The sequence below is a fragment of the Gymnogyps californianus genome, chromosome 2 (genome assembly GCF_018139145.2).
Source record: "Gymnogyps californianus isolate 813 chromosome 2, ASM1813914v2, whole genome shotgun sequence".
NCBI lineage: Eukaryota > Metazoa > Chordata > Aves > Accipitriformes > Cathartidae > Gymnogyps > Gymnogyps californianus.
In genome coordinates, this window is record NC_059472.1 from 117,783,918 (window position 1) to 117,801,223 (window position 17,306).

Sequence of the window (17,306 nt, forward strand, 5' to 3'; positions counted from 1 at the left end):
GAAGCCATGTTTTCCATATCCATTGTCTTGCTTGTGGAACAAAAATGAGAACTTTCCCACAGTATAGTTACAGTTAGATACTTGTGGGAGATATTTGGACTCAACCACTGTTTTAAAGTATAATGTGTACTTAGAAAGAGATACAATTCTTTAAATAAGAAACCAGAAAAGAACATGTAGATTTCAATCCATGCTGAATTAGGGATTACAGCTTTTTTAGTGCAGTGCTATTCTGTAGATACCTCTGGATTTATTCTAGGATCTATACTCCCACCCTATCTGATAGGGCATCATACCTACACAAGGTGTGTTAACCTAGAAGGAGAAACAATATTTTAAATGCCACCTTGGATTAGCTGTTCTTGTCCAGACAAGAAAGCATGAAGGAAATTAGTAACTGATGTACAAAGTCAAAGAAGAAGGAGAAACACTATGATTTTATCAGGAGCCAGATACACCCAAGGATAACATTGTAGTAAGAATTGGTACTTCAGTTTAAAAAAACAAAACAAAAAAAAGCGATCCATTTGGCAGGCGACTCAGTTTTGGGTTCCAGAATGTCAAATTTAGATATGATTATTAATGAAGATAGTCTGTTTATTAAACATAGTGGAAATCTATTTAAGAATGGTTTTTGAGAAGCAAACACTACTCTGGAAGACTTTATTGGTGCTATATGATTGGACTAAGCATATCTAATATGACAGATTATCTTGTAGAAATTACTTGTAAGGAGAGGCTAGTGGTTTTGACTGATGGACATGTTCACCAAAATAATGGTGAGAGCAGTAACAGGAAAGTCAGAGTTAAAAAGGAAAGATACAATTTTAAAAAGCAAAACCACAGTTGAATCAACAATGCATCCTAAATCTGTTTCCAGCAGGTGGAGCTTTTAGTTAAAATTATGAGTAAAGAAAAGCTGTTACTGAATATAGTAGCAGTGGGGGAAGAGATAATGTTAAACGTAATATATTCTTCTACCTATTTTAATTTCTCAGCTGCATCATCTAATGCTGCCATTAAATTCAGCTGATGATTCCTTAGTGGCCTTAACAAAATTAAACCAGGCTTTTAGCATAGGTTTTTATGAAGTAGCTTATAAAATATTTATGTCAAGTAATGTGATAATTTAAGAGAATTTGTCAGGTATCTCATGAAAAATTCCTTTAAGAACAGCTTAACTAGCTATAGTTCGAACTAAAATGAGGTTAAGTTTTACACTAGTATTTTAAGCAAAACCACATCCAATTGGTCTGTTGAACAAATAATCATAATACACCAACATTAATGTTTTTACCTCAATGTTATCGGCTATTTGTCTTCTCTCCAAGGTTTCCCTCAGTTCTTCAATCTGCTTTTCCTGATCCTCTATGATTCCTTTGCTTTCTTCTTTTGCAGCCAGAACAAGATTATACTTGCACTACGAAAAGTATTAAATTAAATTTTAGAATATTTTAGGAAAACATGTTATCAAAGAAAGTTGGAAAACATAATACAAATAAATGTGTATCACAAATCTTATGATGACAACTACAAACATTTAAAATCTCAGTGTTAATGACTAAAATCAGAATGATCTATGATACTTGCTAAATTACACAAACTATGGTATTAGAAATGAGTTGTCAGAACAATGGGAAAATATTATTAATTTAATATGTATTAGCAACCACAATACATATTAACCACTAAAACCATTATTAAAAAAAACAGATAACCATATGTAGAAATCTGTCTCATCAACATTTTGTCTGTAGGACCTTTTGAATTCATAGTTCATATGTATACATTATCCAAAGCATTCTGTGGGTTGCTCTATCAGTTTGTAAACCAGACCCATTTTAATAAAGAAGATGCATCATATTTATTCATAGTTATTCAAATACATAGTTTTAGTTCTTTATACTTGTTCTCAGATGTAGAACATATGAATATCAGCAACATAAAAATTCACTCCCTCAAAAATGAATTTACAATTCAGCTTCAATTGTTGAAGTCTTAAATTGCCAATTTCTGAGAAAATCTAAATGTGACTGTCAGCTGAGTGTAGTTTACAGGATGTGAACAGGTCCCTTTAGAGACACTGCTCTTCACCCACCACGTGGAGAGAGTTCAGTTTTCAAGACAGCCTTAGGCATAAAATGTTCAGAAGATTTCAACATGTCAAAACAAAGAAGTTTCCTTCTAAAACGCTACAGCAAGTTATGCTGTTTGAGACCCATGATAAGACATGTCATTGCCTTCCATTTCTGAAAAACTATACCATGTCCTTCAAAATGACAGAACATACATTTATATCCTCGAGCTCTCTTGTCAGCCCATCTATGGACTCAGTTTTATGATTAATTGAAGACCTCAGCTCCTGGATCTGTCTCATCAAGTCAGTTACAACTTCCTGCAACATAAAAAAGTTAATCCTGATACATTATACATATTTTATGTATATATATAACTGGACTTTCTCTGGGGTATAATTTGTCAGTCCCAAATTTCAAACAATCATTTGAAAATGAGGCCTCAACATGCACATGTAAAGGAGTAACAGGAAATTTGTTGTTAAATCATTGGCTTTTGTTCTAAGCACTTACATAAAGAATTAAATAACCTGCTGTGTTCATTAGAAGAGAAGAGTAGCCCTCTGATTTAGGCTCAGGCTGTAATGGGTTTCTAACAGGAGAATAGAAGTACTATAGGTTAAGATTACATTTGCTTGCAATGGAAAAAGGCACATTCAAGAAACACAACTGCACTGACAATACCAGATTCTTCTGACCTTATACATGTCAAATTTTTGGTTTTAGCACGGAAAAAGCAAGACTTATCATTGCATCATGCTGGATAGTAAATGCACTCTGTGATTTCTTATGCCTGTTTCACATACAGCATAAGTGCTTGTAATATGGCAACTTTTGCTATTTAAGCTGTCAAAACACTGGAGCAGTCTTTTCATGTAAAAGTGCTTTGATTTTATTAATAAAGATACCCACAGTCACATTCTTACATCACCTTTCTTACCTTTTCTATTAGCCTGTTACAACATGGCACTAACTGGAAGGCCCTATTAATCATCAGAGGAATTATGCATCGTTTATGCATTGAATGTTTTGTCCAGTAGACAGCTTTACTTTGATTTTTTTTTTTTTTGTTTAACCTTCAGTTATCTTGTGTTTCTCTGAATGCATACCAGTTTCCTACCACCCTGCAAACTCCATGCCAGTAAAAGGTAGGATTTATTTTACCTAGATACAGGTAAAGATTCAGCCAGGATTGCCTAGAAGCACAGAATTACTAAGTATCACAGAAAGGCTCTGGGCTTTCAACTCTACTACAGAACATAGTTCCTCACAAAACTGGATATCACTTAACAGAAATAAGCCCAAACCTTATCCGAATCATTTGTCTTCTTCAAAGAAACAATAATCTCTTCAGCAGCAGCCAGCTCCTGTTCCAATTTCTGCAGTTTTGCTTCCTAGAAGAAATAATAATTGTGAAGGAGAGACTTAATTACTTTTGAAGTATGTTTTGTAAAGCACAAAGCCATGAAAAAAATGAAGGAACTAAGTTGTTTACCTTACCAGAAAAATTAAGCAGTAGCTTAACAAAACAATCTGAAACTTGAAAACTCTACATTTATTTTGCTGGTAATCAACAGAACAGTCAGTTCACCAATAAAATTGCTATTAATGCACAAGGAAATCCATGAACACAGAATTTAGACATTCAGTTCTGCTGTTGTACCTGCTGCTCACACCGTGTCACCATTTCAGAGGATGGTTTCTCCACCTGTGCTTTTTCAAGTACTTTCAAGAGTTCCCTGGAGAAGAAAACTTTTCTAGTGAGACATATAATCAGAGCACAAGAGAGCTTTAATGAGAATCAAGTCATATAAGTTTATTCTTATTTGCACTTAAGTTTTTTGAAGAGTTCTTTAACTATCACCTTCTCAGTGCTATACAAAAGACTAATAGTTTAGTTACTAGCCATACACTGCTATCAGTAGTGGAACTTCATCTTTGACATGAAGAACTATACTTGTAATGAGATTACATTTGTCATGTTAATTGAATACATTAAAATGAAGTGTTGTTCTAAGTTGGATAAAATAAAAAAGCTCATTATGTAATTATCTCCATCCAGCTGGGGAAAAACACCTCTACGAACAGGATCCCCATCTGAATACAAAACCTAGCATAGGACAAAACCAATGAAGTCAGATGAAAGTAAACCCCACCACTAATTAAAACTTACTTTGAATTGTTTTCTTTGTCTTCCTGTAATTGTAATGTTAGTTTTTCATTATGTTCTTTTTCTGTTTTCAGGAGTTTCAAAAGGTTCTAGAATGTCAAAACAAGTTACAATATAAGGTCTTTAGAATAATTAAAAAAAAAAAAAAAATCTAAACAAACTCCTAAGATGACTGAAAAAAAAAACCAACCCACAAAACCTTAAATGGAAACAGAAAGATCTTTAGCTTTGTCCTGGACAAGTTCAAAAGTAAACTCTTATTCGTATTAAGCAATCAGCTCTTTTCACCTGCCATTGATAATAATTTCATATGGCTATAATGTTCCTCAATATCCAAGGCTTTAAAGGGAGAAATTAGAATTTTCAACTGTAGATTAATTTGGGGGGATTTTTCAAATTCTAACCAGCAGTTCAAGATATTAGACTATATGGAATTTAAAATAATAATTTTCAATCTGTCATATTCCTTTAAACACTAAAAAGGAAAACTTACAGCAAACTTGCTGAGCAGGCACAGTGTACGCTGCAGAAAAGCAGGCAAAATCATTTGCAAAAGCCCTTGAGCAACCTTACTGCTGTTTTGCAGTCACTGCAGTCTGACAGGCTGTCAAGGACAGCATCAACTAAATTGCAGGACAGTGATCCACCACAAAAAGCCATAGATCATTTTAACAAGATCACATCCACTATGAAAATTTTTAAGAAACTGCTTTGTAAAGATACAATAAGTAAGCTAGCCTTAGCTAGCACTGAGATGAAAGGTCACCAGCATTTCGATGTCAAGATTCTTTTCCAAAGCAGTTTCTTACTCCTCTACTAATTAACCCATCTCCCTCAACATTTCCAGAGCAATTTCTTCAGCCAAAAACCATACTACTTCATCATACTATTGGGTATTTCTTGTAGCTGCGGTTGCAAAAATCTTGCACTAAGTTTTAAAAAAGATTCTGGGTACGTCTTCCAAATGAAATCACCAGGAAACCTATTATTACTGTGGAAACTATTATTGATGATACAGTAATACGAATCAAACAATCTGGCTACATGAGTAACTGTATAAAGTCCTTTAAAAGCCTTGACTGTCTTACACAAAGCTCAGTTTTCATTGCTTCTGCTTCTTGTTTTCTGTCTTCAAGTTGTTGCTTCAGTTGATCTATCTCAAACTTGGCTACTTCCTGCAAATTGTCATAGTCATCCTGCAGGCTTGCTTTTTCTTCAAGAATCTTTTCGTGTTCTAGCCTTTATGAAAAACAAAACAAAACAAACCCACCCACAATATTAAGATAAGGGTTTTTTTCATTATAAAAATACTCCAATCAATTGTATTTTATAATCTTCAGACAATATACAGAGTACAATTACTTTAGAAAAAGTGACTGACATAAATGGTAACTTTTTTTTTTAAACTCAAACCCCAGATTTATGAAGGGCACAGGAAATTTAAGTAGCATTGGCAGAGAAGGCAGAGTACTCTTTCTGATCCCTAGAAATAATTTACTTCTTACAAAAATCTACAGAAATTTCAGTCACTGTGTCTTGATAATGGCATTCACCCATTTTTTTTTTTTTTAATATTTTTTTAGCCAGTTGTTGGACAAAAGACTCTGCTAGAATGATCCTCAGTACCTGCATCTGCTTAGTTGATATCTAGGTTATTTATCCCATATAAAATCTTTATATATTCTGGCCAAGTCTGAGTTATTTCCCTCTAAATTGTTGCCCTGAAAACTTATTTCATTTGATCTTTCACAAAAGTGAAAAGCAAAGAGGGGTAAAAGAGCTGCTAGACAAGTGTTAGGAATCATGTTATTAATGGAGAGCCTATAGAAAGAATACCCTCCAAACAGTCAGTTCTTCTGCTAACACAGAACGCATCAATGAAACCACAACATTTAATTTCAGTTCCAGGTTTCCTGTCTCACAATGCATCACTCAAAAAATGACTTCAGCTAAGACATGACCCACTATAATGCAATAACGTAGTTAAGCTTTCCAGGAAAAAACCCCACAAAACCAAAACCCAACAACAAAACCCAACATAACTAAGTCGCACTAATGATTAAAAACCTCACTGATTTTCATCTCCCAATAATAATGGCAATTATTGCATATAATGTAGTGAGCTTTTCAGGCTTCAATAGCCAAACTTCAGTTTATTTTTATGGTTTCTTTCTGCTTGTATTTTCAGAGCAGCATCATTATGTCACCTGCTTCATGTGACCAGACTGAAAAGTAACAGTTAATTTTTAAGACTAAATTGGAAAAAAAACCCCAAACAAACTATACCTCTTCAGCCACTTAACTTTGGAGGTCAGTAAGTTTATAGGTATATCCTACTTAATGGGAAAATGCTATATCAAACCAAAATTAAGGAAGCCTCATTTTATTTTCTTTCTGCTAATTTCACCATGTTCCCCCTCATGGCTCTGAAATAGGCATGGAAAGAATTGAGAAAAAAAAAAAGCAAAGGACTTAAACGCAAAATAACAACTTTAAATAAGAGCTGTAAAGTGCAAGTTCACATGCAGAAAAGAACTAAATCACTGGATGTATCCAGAAGGGATGTTAAGGCATTTTACCAAACTGCCAACATACCTGACGCTGTCCAGCTGGAACTGTACATCCATATGTCTACCAGAGAGCTGACTCATTTCTTTCTCTTGCTTTTCCCTAAAGGCACTATATTCCAATTTTACAGCAGACAGCTCCTTGTCTGCAGACTGCAGGACAATGCGCAAGTCATACACTTCACTTTTTAATACTGTCAAAAACCAAACAAATATTTAACATGTTATTTGGAAAACTGTGCTAGATACAGGACATGTAACACTACAGAACGTCCTGGGAAAGTCTCACAAAACTTTACACTTTTTCAGTGGAATTAACCTTGAAGGTCACACACAAAAAGGATTTGTGAATGGAAAAGGTCAATGAAACATTGACTTTAAGAACTAAAGAGTACAGGCAGAATCAAAAACATTCCAGACAATATCACTGCATTTCCGTAGACCAACAGAGGATGTTCCCTTTATTTTTAGTTAATGTTTTCTTTTTAAAATACTATATCCTGTACTCCCTTCACATTCAGAGTGAAGGGAGAACAATTTTGAATATTGCATACTGTGCAAGACTGGGCAGAGAAAAACTATTCTGCAAGTATTAGAGATTTTTTTCTTTAAAAAAAGATAAAAAAAAAAAAATCAAACCAGTATGACTAACAATCCAAATAGTTACTCAGTGTGCGCTATTGTTGATTCAAAACATTAAGATACCTTAAAACTTCATATGGAATTTCAGTGTTACATAGACTTACTAGCAGTCTTGCTTTGACTGTCTTGAAATTGCTTTTCAAGCGATTTTATCTGTTCAAGGAGCTCCTGGCGCTTTTTACTCCAGTCATTCCTTTCGGATGCAAGAAGCTTGAGAAAAGAAGTAAAATTTTTAAACAGAAGGAAATGTAGGAGTGGCTAAGTCACAGAGCTGTAACAATAATGTAATAATGTATTAGAGCATTTCATCAGCTGATTATAAATACAAGATGCATTTTTCTTTAAATTTAATGTTTGGTGAATCTGAAATCCGTAGAAGTCCAAGAAAAAAAAAATTTCAGTGTAACTGAAGACATTACCTTATCTAAAAAGTTAATTTAAAAGCAACCCACAGCTTAGGAGCTGAGATCGACTTCAGCAGAGAGCTATCAGAAATGAGACTGATCTGGGAAGAATACAGGCCTTATTTCCTTTTCTATGTTAAATCAAACCTAGTGATTAAGGAAGATTTGTAAATATTTTATAGAGTAAGGACATTTCAGTTCAGTTCCAGCTGAGGCAAGTAGTATTTTCAGCATTCCAAAGTTGAGAATTTCCTAGTGACTATTGCTGTCTTCCAGAAATCATGAAGTCGGCCAAATCCAAGCACAGACATCTTGAGTGTCTGTTTACTTATATTTAAGATCAAGCAGGCTTAGAATCACAACATTTAAAACAACAAAAACAAAAAACCCCAAACCTTCAGTGTTATGTTAAATGAAGCCCTTGTGTTCCTGCACAGCTCTGAGCTATGACGCTATGTAAATTTTTCAAAAGTCAAAATGCAAGCAACACTGCAGACCTCACTAGACGACACAGTTATATGAGCATGGTAGATATCACCTTGTCATATGTACACACTCACATATAGCCCTGTATTACATTGTTCTCTCACCTCCTGTATTTGTGCAGAATGATGCTCCAGTTTATTAATATGCTGCTGGAGTTTTATATTCTTGCTTTCCTCTTCATCCAGCTTTGTCTGCATCGTGCTCAGTTGCTCCTGTGACACAACAGACACTGAAAATTAGAGCACCCATCTTCCAGTTATTCTCACATGCCATATGGCAGTCTGTGCGTATGAAATAAAAATGTCAACTACTTTCTTTTTTTATGACCTGAACTAACAGAAAACAGAACATTCAAAAATAAACTGGTATCATAAGTAGCTGATTTCTCCTATTGCTAACTAAACTGCCAAAACACAAGAAAATCTGTCAGGGAATACAAGGACTGAATCCAATAAACAGTTTTCAGACACATGTTTATCTTGAAGAAAATAAGGCTTTAAAAAGAAGTTATTCAAAATATACACTAGCTAAATTCCTTAGAGGATCTCTGCACTATGGTAAGCATCAAAGAGGGATTTTGGCTGTTGTGCCAGGGTTTTACATGCACTGAAGTTAGTTCCAGCTTCTAGAGAGTAGTTCAGGTAACTTTGTAGCACTTTTCTATGTGACAAAAGACCTGCCCTGCCCTTTAGGAAAGATACAAGACAATTAAGGTATAATGGTGGACAAGCATTATTTGACAGGTTTCTTCAAATAATGCAGTATTATATATTAAGCTTGGGTATTGTTCCAAATGTAGCTGTCACCAGAGACTTATAAAGAAGTTGCCTCAGAGACAAGTTATCAGGTTAAAATAGCAAAAGTTTAAACACCCTGTATATCTTAAACTACTTAAAATATTCAACTCTCAAATCCCTTTCAATATTTTCATTGTAAATCCTCTTAAGTACAATGTATAATTAGAGAACTGTTTAGTGAAGCCTTAAGCATTCACCAAGTGCTTCAGTTTCCCATGCAAATTAAAATATATTTGAGGAGGGGGAAGTATTTCACACCAAAACCCGCTTTATTATAAGGTTACACATACACTTCAGTTTTTATTCAGAACATTCACCTGTGCCACTTTGAGCTCCTCAGCAATGGCCTCATATGCTTGTTCATTCATCTCTGGGGGAACTGGCTCTTTCAAAATGTCATCCATCATCTCTTCAGAACACTGAAAATCTTCAGAATGATAATCTAAGATTTCTGGGCTTATTCGTGGCACCAGGCGAGATCTTAGCTGGTAAGCTTTTGTTGGAGTGGTTATGTTCTGTTATAAAGATTACAAAGCAGTTTTTATTTTAACTGTAAAATGGAATTAAGACTTTGTCTGGTATTGTATTTCATAGTTCTATAAGCAGAATAATGAAATAAAATGCTCAAAGTGGTTAGTTCTAAACCACTACACTTTTTCAGATTTGTCATCTGATTACAGTAGCAGTCATTCAGTAAGTATTTCAGAACAAAAAAGCAGCGTATCTGGTTTATCACATATGGATTACATGCCAGAACACTACTTAGGTTAAAGGATCATACAAATGAAAGTCTATGTTCTCACACAACTCAGGAGTAAGTATGTGAGGTTTTAAATAAACTTATTCTCATACCTTAAGAGTTTCTCTATGTAGCTTATGTAACTGAGAGACTTCTCGGCGCTTGTGTGCTTTGGTTGCCTCCAGAATGTTTTCAAGATGTTGGTTTGCTTTCCGAAGGGATTGAAGCTCTGATTCCAGTTCCATATGCTTTTTCCTGTTTAGGAAGTATTTTACTACTGTCAAAACCACTCCATCAGTATGCTCTCCCATCAGTAAGAATAAGCTGCAGTATTGCCAATGAGCAAACTGAAGCTGAACTCTTGCCCAGACATTGAAATACATTATTTTGAGAAGAAAGCCACCACTACTGTATTAAAAGGGGGGGGGGGGGGGGGGGGGGGGGGGGGGGGGGGGGGGGGGGGGGGGGGGGGGGGGGGGGGGGGGGGGGGGGGCGCCGAAATTGCTAAAAAGCTAAGAAGCTTATTTGTGCTTGCATAATGAAGCAAGCAGATGGATAACTAAAAGTGTCAGAAAAAATCCATTACACGGCAAGAAATAAACTGAGAGCTCTGCAGTTCCTTTTATGGGAAAGTAATATCACCCATACCACTATGGTTTTAAGCTTTAAAAATGTTATCCAGTTACATGAGAATTCTGAACCAGTGCTTGCCAGGATTAAATAAAATCCTTTAAAGAGGTTTTTTTTTTTTTTTGATGTGCTGCTCTGTTAAGATTATTTTGCCCTCTAGAAGTACTTTAACTGAAATCCAACAGTTGAGCAGAAATTTAGGAATAATTTTCATTAGGGATTTTGCAGAGCTACACGCTGTTACTGTGATAGTTGGCCTTACTGAAATAATTGTAGGGTCAAAGTCTACAGACAAAAGGAAATATACTATTTCATCTTTTGGCAGTTTAATGCTATCACTTTCCCTCATGGTTTTAGCATCTGCAACAAAACTTATGGAACAGAGCAAAACTTTAGTTTTGACTGCTATTGGACAACAGAAAAATTAGCATACCTTGATTTTGTGAAATTGCTAAATTTTACTCTACTTATTCAGTTACAGCATATAGTTACACTTGCATGTAAAATTAAGCATCCAGTTACTCTGAAACTGGAAATGAGTTTAAAATTTAGTGAAATCCAGAGGTGAATCCAGACACTTAAAAGCACACTTCTGTTTGACTGCACTCCGCTAAGAAAGTGTCAGTCATTGACAATAAAAATGCATAACTATCAAGAAAGCAAGACATGCACAAAACATGGAATACATAAAATAGGAATACATTGAATGGGCAGGAAAATAAAGTAATTAATATATGAAGATAAAAATAAACCATTGTAACTAATGATACAGGACAATAGGTGGATAGCTGAACTGATAAACTCAGGAGACCGTAACATTATGATTTATAAAGTTCATACGATTTGCTACACAGAAATCTAAGAATAAAAATACAGATTTGTACAATTGCCTGAATGAGCAAAAAGGACATCACAAAGCTACTTTGCAAAAAAAAAAAAAAAAAAAAAAAAAAAAAAAAAAAAAAAAAAAAAAAAAAAGGGTGGGGGTAAAAATGGAACTATCTTGTGCCCAATGCTTCTAGACTTACACTCTAGATTCAGTGAAATCAATAAAAAGCAACAATGTTAGGTACAAGCTAAAAATAAATATAATAATAAAAAAAAATCAGGTCCCTTTTGCCTTCCAGGTTTACATTACGTTTGCTGGAAATGCAATTATTTTTCTTGTACCTTCAGTAACAGGACCCGAATTTTTCAGAAATGGGTTTGATCAAGTTAAGCCATATATTATTCACTTGCATATGAATATATATACACTGAAGGTATTACTCAGGCCTTTCGCATTATCTTGTGCTGCCTTCAAGGAGAACAATGACAGTAAATTCTTTACTACATTAGTAAGGACAAAGTAGACCCTTGTCTTGTGTTTAGATGCCAAAGCAAATGGACATGAATGAACTATTGACATCATGTCTTCGCTATAACTGGAATTAAATCTCTGTTCCAATAACAAGTATCAATAGTGGTATTATTGCCTTCTTAAAAATCATTGAAGTGGAGACAAAAATTAACCAACAGGTTAGCCAAAATTTTCTGGGGTGCTTGGATTCTACATTTATGGTGACTCAAACTTGCAATCTTAAGGAGGTTATATTAAAAACTACTGTTGCACTAAAACAAAAACAAACCCCCAAATATCCCCCCCAAACCCCATCAACTCTTAGTTCCTGTCACTGCTTCCATCTGTAATATTTCAATTACTGAAAAATACTTGCTCAACATGGAAACTAAGCCAAACTCTCCCTGTCCCATTAAGCAGGTGACTATCAGAATGCCAGGGTATGTGCATCTCCTGCATGTTGTGAAGCATTGTCTTGCATCTTGGCATAAATAAGAGCTTTTGGAAAGAGAAAGAAATCTGCAACAGTGCAGACATGCCTTCAGATTGCATCATGGTTGTTCCCTAGTCTGGGAGTAACTGAGTTCAACAGGAGCATATTCTGTGTGCATGCTATTTTTCTTAACCTGGCCCTCTTACATGCAAAGAACATACTTAGACTGTATATTCAGGATCTGAGACTAACTTTTAAAAATCAATATAAGTAATTATTTAAAGACATTTAATTAAAGACATTTCTATACTGTTTTGTCTCACTTGGTTAGCTCTTTAAATTCTTCATATTCTTGTTTTGAACTTGCCAGTTCACTTTGAGTCTGTAGCAGGCGTGCTTTCAGCCTTTCAACAGATGCCAGTGAGTTGCCTTCCACTGATATCGTGGTGGAATATAAATGATGACCTAAAGAACAGACATATAACCTCTGAAATCACAGAGTAGCTCAAATATCTTAAGTTTTACTAAAATGAAAGCATTTGTAGGCTTTTGAACAGCATAGCAGCAATTGAGATTGAAGAAAATGGTCCAAATGAAAACCAGTAGCAACAGTCCAAATGAAAACCAGTAGAATAATTAGTATTACGGCAGTCTTCGTGACAACTAAGGACAACAAAATGAGATTATGGATGGTCTTCACAAGATGCACAAGAATCTAAATTCCCTGTTGCTGTATTTGCTTGAAGGCCAATGTGAATAACATGAAGGAAACCTGTTTTATCAGTCTTCAGGTACCACTTTGAAGAAGGCAAAAATACATCAAGACAGACAACATTTTCAACACTACACTGCACACAACAGAAATATAGTAACCTTATTTAGCTGAAAAACATTAACATACTTTTACCTCCAGTATTTTTCTCTGTGGCTGAAGCTTCCAAAAAAGCTTTTTCTAGTTCTGCGATGGTCTGAGCATCAATTTCTTGAGCCTTTTTAACTGACTGTAAAGAACGAAGTTTTTTATTCTCCTCTCTGAGGTTATGGTTCTCCATGGCATACTTTGCAATTCGTGGGTGTTGTTCCATCTGTGATAAGCAGTATTTTATTCAACAGTTTTTATTTTCCAGACCATGCTATACATATCTAGCTGTTGCTCTACTACCTTTAATAAGCATTAAATCATAACGGAAGAGGAAAAAAAGGTATTCCCTACAGTGGTTAAAGCTGCCCAATTTTTTTTTTTGTTAGTTTTCTTACTCCCTTGGAATCTGCTCTCAAAAAAGACAGTGGCTTTACATTTTATGTGTTTACTCTTTTACTGCTAATAAAGCAGTAGAAGCTTTTCTTGCTGCTCTTGACATCCCTTTTCAGTTTCAACTTTGAGCTTTGGCTTTCTTAACACTGTCCCTGCATGCCATAGTTATGTTTCTATAGTCCTTTAATGACTGTCCTGACTTCTGTACTTCCCTCCCTCCCTTCACTTTGGAGCTCAGTTATGAGCTACAGATTGAAGCTGGTCTTCCAATACATCTACTCCTTTTTCCTACTTGTGCTTGGAGGAAATTGTTTTTAAAGAATCTGCCTTCTCTCTTGAGCTTCTTTGTTCTCAAAACTGCCTCACAAATGATAGCACACCTACCAGATACCTGAATAACCCGAAGCCTCCTCTCCTGAAGCCTTAGGTATGTACTTTGCTACTTCCCCTCCTCAAACAGCTCCAGGACTGCATCACCCCTGATTGGCCCATCTAGCATCTCTGTTATTATCCTTCAGAAACCTGCTGTATGACTTGCATCCTGCTGTCTTTCCCTTTCAACAGGATGTCATGGAGGTTAAAGTCTCCCATAAGAATGAGGATTTGTGATTTGGAGGCTTCCTTGAGTTGCTTAAAGGAGACTTAGTCCTCTACCTAACCCAGATCAGGTGGCCTGTAGCAAGCTCCCACCATGACATCACCCTTACTAGCCTCTCCTCTTAAGCAAACTCACAAGCTCTAAACCCACCCATTGTCCCTTGCGTAGGGAAACTCCATGCATTTGAGATGCTTCTATAAAGGAACCCACCACCCATTCTCTTCTTTCCTGCCTATCTTTCCTAAAAAGCCTGTATCCACCCATCACAGAACTCCATCACATGAGCTATCCTCACAAAAGAAAATTGTTCTAGAAAGGAAAACCCAAAGACTTACCTGTTCTCTGAGTGTCTGCAATTCCTCCCTCAATTCACTGAGGAGATCTTCTTGCTCTTTTGGCAATAAACTTCCACCAGCCTCTTTATGTAATCTCTCCAAGCGAACAATATGGTCTTCACGGAATTTAACTATCATTTTATTGGACTGAATAAATTTCTCCTTCTTGGCACACAGATCTTCTAGTTGAGCAATTTTTTCTAATAAATTCTTAGAAAGTACATATACAGATTGGTGGAAAAGTGATGGTTACACTAGATAAATTTTTAAGGTGCACATATCACACACATATGCACAGACAGACAAATCATGCAAAACTCAGTTAACAGTAATTTTGTGAATACACAGACTATCATTTGGAGTAGATTTGTAGAGAGCAACAGCTCATATCAAGAACCCAAATTACACACTATATTGCAAAAACTTAGAAACTCCAGTATGATCTGGTGGACTAAGTATTTAGTTAAGCACATCAGATGCATCCCTGAGTGCCTGTTTCAGTTCATTTTCTTAAAAAAAAAAAAGAAAAAAATCAATCCATTTTGGCTGATTCAGTACTGCGCCATGACACCAACCAAAGCACAATAAAATGGGGATGACTTGAATGACAAAAAACACACTGTTGATCCAAACACTCAAAGATGCGCTCGAAATTAAGTAAAACAGAAGTTTGTTGTTCTGTTCCATTTTTTAATTAGAAAATTCCAATAAACAACCCACCCCCTAAAACTAAACATACTATGAAAGCTATCCTATGGCTTGTCTGAATTTGAAAGATAGAATAGAATCATTTAGGTTGGACCATCAAGTCCAACCATTAACCTAACACTGCCAAGTCCACCACTAAACCACTTCCCTATGTGCCACATCTACACATCTTTTAAATACCTCCAGGGATGGTGACTCCACCACTTCCCTGGGCAGCCTGTTCCAATGCTTTACAACCCTTTCAGTGAAGAAATTTTTCCTAATATCCAATCTAAACCTCCCCTGGCACAAGTTGAGGCCATTTCCTCTTGTCCTATCACTTGTTACTTGGGAGAAGAGATCAACACCCACCTCACTACAACATCCTTTCAGGTAGTTGTAGAGAGCAGTAAGGTCTCCCCTGAGCCTCCTTTTCTCCAGACTAAACAACCCCAGCTCCCTCAGCCACTCCTCATAAGACTTGTTCTCTAGACCCTTCACCAGCTTCATTGCTCTTCCTTGGACACGCTCCAGCACCTCAATGTCTGTCTTGTAGTGAGGGGCCCAAAACTGAACACAGTATTCGAGGTGCAGCCTCACCAGTGCCGAGTACAGGGGGACAATCACTTCCCTAGTCCTGCTGGCCACACTATTTCTGATACAAGCCAGGATGCTATTGGCTGCCTTGGCCACCTGGGCACACTGCTGGCTCATATTCAGCCAGCTGTCGACCAACACCCCCAGGTCCTTTTCCAGCAGGCAGCTTTCCAGCCACTCTTCCCCAAGCCTGTAGCACTGCATGGGGTTGCTGTGACCCAAGTGCAGGACCCGGCACTTAGCCTTGTTGAACCTCATACAGTTGGCCTTGGCCCATCGATCCAGACTGTCCAGATCCCTCTTCCTGCCTTCCTACCCTCAAGCAAATCAACACTCCCATCCAACTTGGCGTTGTCTGCAAACTTACTGAGGGTGCACTCAATCCCCTCGTCCAGATCATTGATAAAGATATTAAACAGAACTGGCCCCAATATTGAGCCCTGGGGAACACCACTTGTGACTGGCCGCCAACTGGATTTAACTCTATTCACCTCCACTCTTTGGGCCCGGCCATTCAGCCAGTTTTTAACCCAGCGAAGAGTATGCCCATCCAAGCCACAAGCAGCCAGTTTCTTCAGGAGAATGCTGTGGGAAACAGTGTCAAAGGCTTTACTAAAGTCTAGGTAGACAACATCCACAACCTTTCCCTCATCCACTAAGCAGGTCAGCCTGTCATAGAAGGAGATCAGGTTAGTCAAGCACGACCTGCCTTTCATAAACCCATGCTGACTGGGCCTGATCACCTGGTTGACCTGTATGTGCCGCGTGATGGCACTCAGGATGATCTGCTCCATAACCTTCCCCGGCACCAAGGTCAGACTGATGGGCCTGTAGTCCCCTGGATCCTCCTTCCAGCCCTTCTTGTAGATGGGCATCACATTTGCTAATCTCCAGTCAACTGGGACCTCCCCGGTTAGCCAGGACTGCTGATAAATGATTGAAAGTGGCTTGGGGAGCACTTCCACCAGCTCCCTCAGTACCCTTGGGTGGATTCCATCCGGCCCCATAGACTTGTGTATGTCTAAGTGGTGTAGGAGGTTGCTAACCACTTCCCCTTGGATTATGGGGGCTTCATTCTGCTCCCCATCCCTGTCTTCCAGCTCAGGGGGCTGGGTACCCAGAGAACAACTGGTCTTACTATTAAAGCCTGAGGCAAAGAAGGCATTAAGTACCCCAGCCTTTTCCTCATCCTTTGTCACTATGTTTCCCCCCGCATCCAATAAAGGATGAGATTCTCCTTAGCCCTCCTTTTGTTGCTAATGTATTTATAGAAACATTTTTTATTGTCTTTTACAGCAGTAGCCAGATTAAGTTCTAGTTGGGCTTTGGCCCTTCTAGTTTTCTCCCTGCATATCCTCACAACATCCTTGTAGTCCTCCTGAGGACTACAGATTTTATCTTAAATGCCATTTGACTAAGTCCCCTTGTTACCAAACCTTATTATCTTTGGACAGAGTATTTTTATTCAAAAACAAAGAAAAATCATGAAGGTAGTCAGTTTCAATATGCTCACTGGTCTCTCATCAGAGAGTACACAGAATGCACTTAGAAA

General features: G+C 37.0%; 1 protein-coding gene across 1 annotated transcript in view; it reads right to left on the reverse strand.

The window, feature by feature from the left end:
- Positions 1 to 17,306, reverse strand: part of KIF15 (kinesin family member 15) — a 39,500-nt gene that overhangs the window by 9,643 nt on the left and 12,551 nt on the right. The window contains exons 13-26 of the mRNA XM_050891184.1: positions 14,471 to 14,680; positions 13,190 to 13,367; positions 12,606 to 12,747; positions 9,994 to 10,135; positions 9,459 to 9,656; positions 8,449 to 8,556; positions 7,559 to 7,664; positions 6,841 to 7,006; positions 5,334 to 5,484; positions 4,249 to 4,334; positions 3,739 to 3,814; positions 3,383 to 3,469; positions 2,291 to 2,395; positions 1,298 to 1,420 (exon numbers count right to left, since the gene is read on the reverse strand). Coding sequence (XP_050747141.1) covers positions 1,298 to 1,420; positions 2,291 to 2,395; positions 3,383 to 3,469; positions 3,739 to 3,814; positions 4,249 to 4,334; positions 5,334 to 5,484; positions 6,841 to 7,006; positions 7,559 to 7,664; positions 8,449 to 8,556; positions 9,459 to 9,656; positions 9,994 to 10,135; positions 12,606 to 12,747; positions 13,190 to 13,367; positions 14,471 to 14,680 — 1,878 coding nt within the window. The remainder of the gene's footprint in view (positions 1 to 1,297; positions 1,421 to 2,290; positions 2,396 to 3,382; positions 3,470 to 3,738; positions 3,815 to 4,248; positions 4,335 to 5,333; positions 5,485 to 6,840; positions 7,007 to 7,558; positions 7,665 to 8,448; positions 8,557 to 9,458; positions 9,657 to 9,993; positions 10,136 to 12,605; positions 12,748 to 13,189; positions 13,368 to 14,470; positions 14,681 to 17,306) is intronic.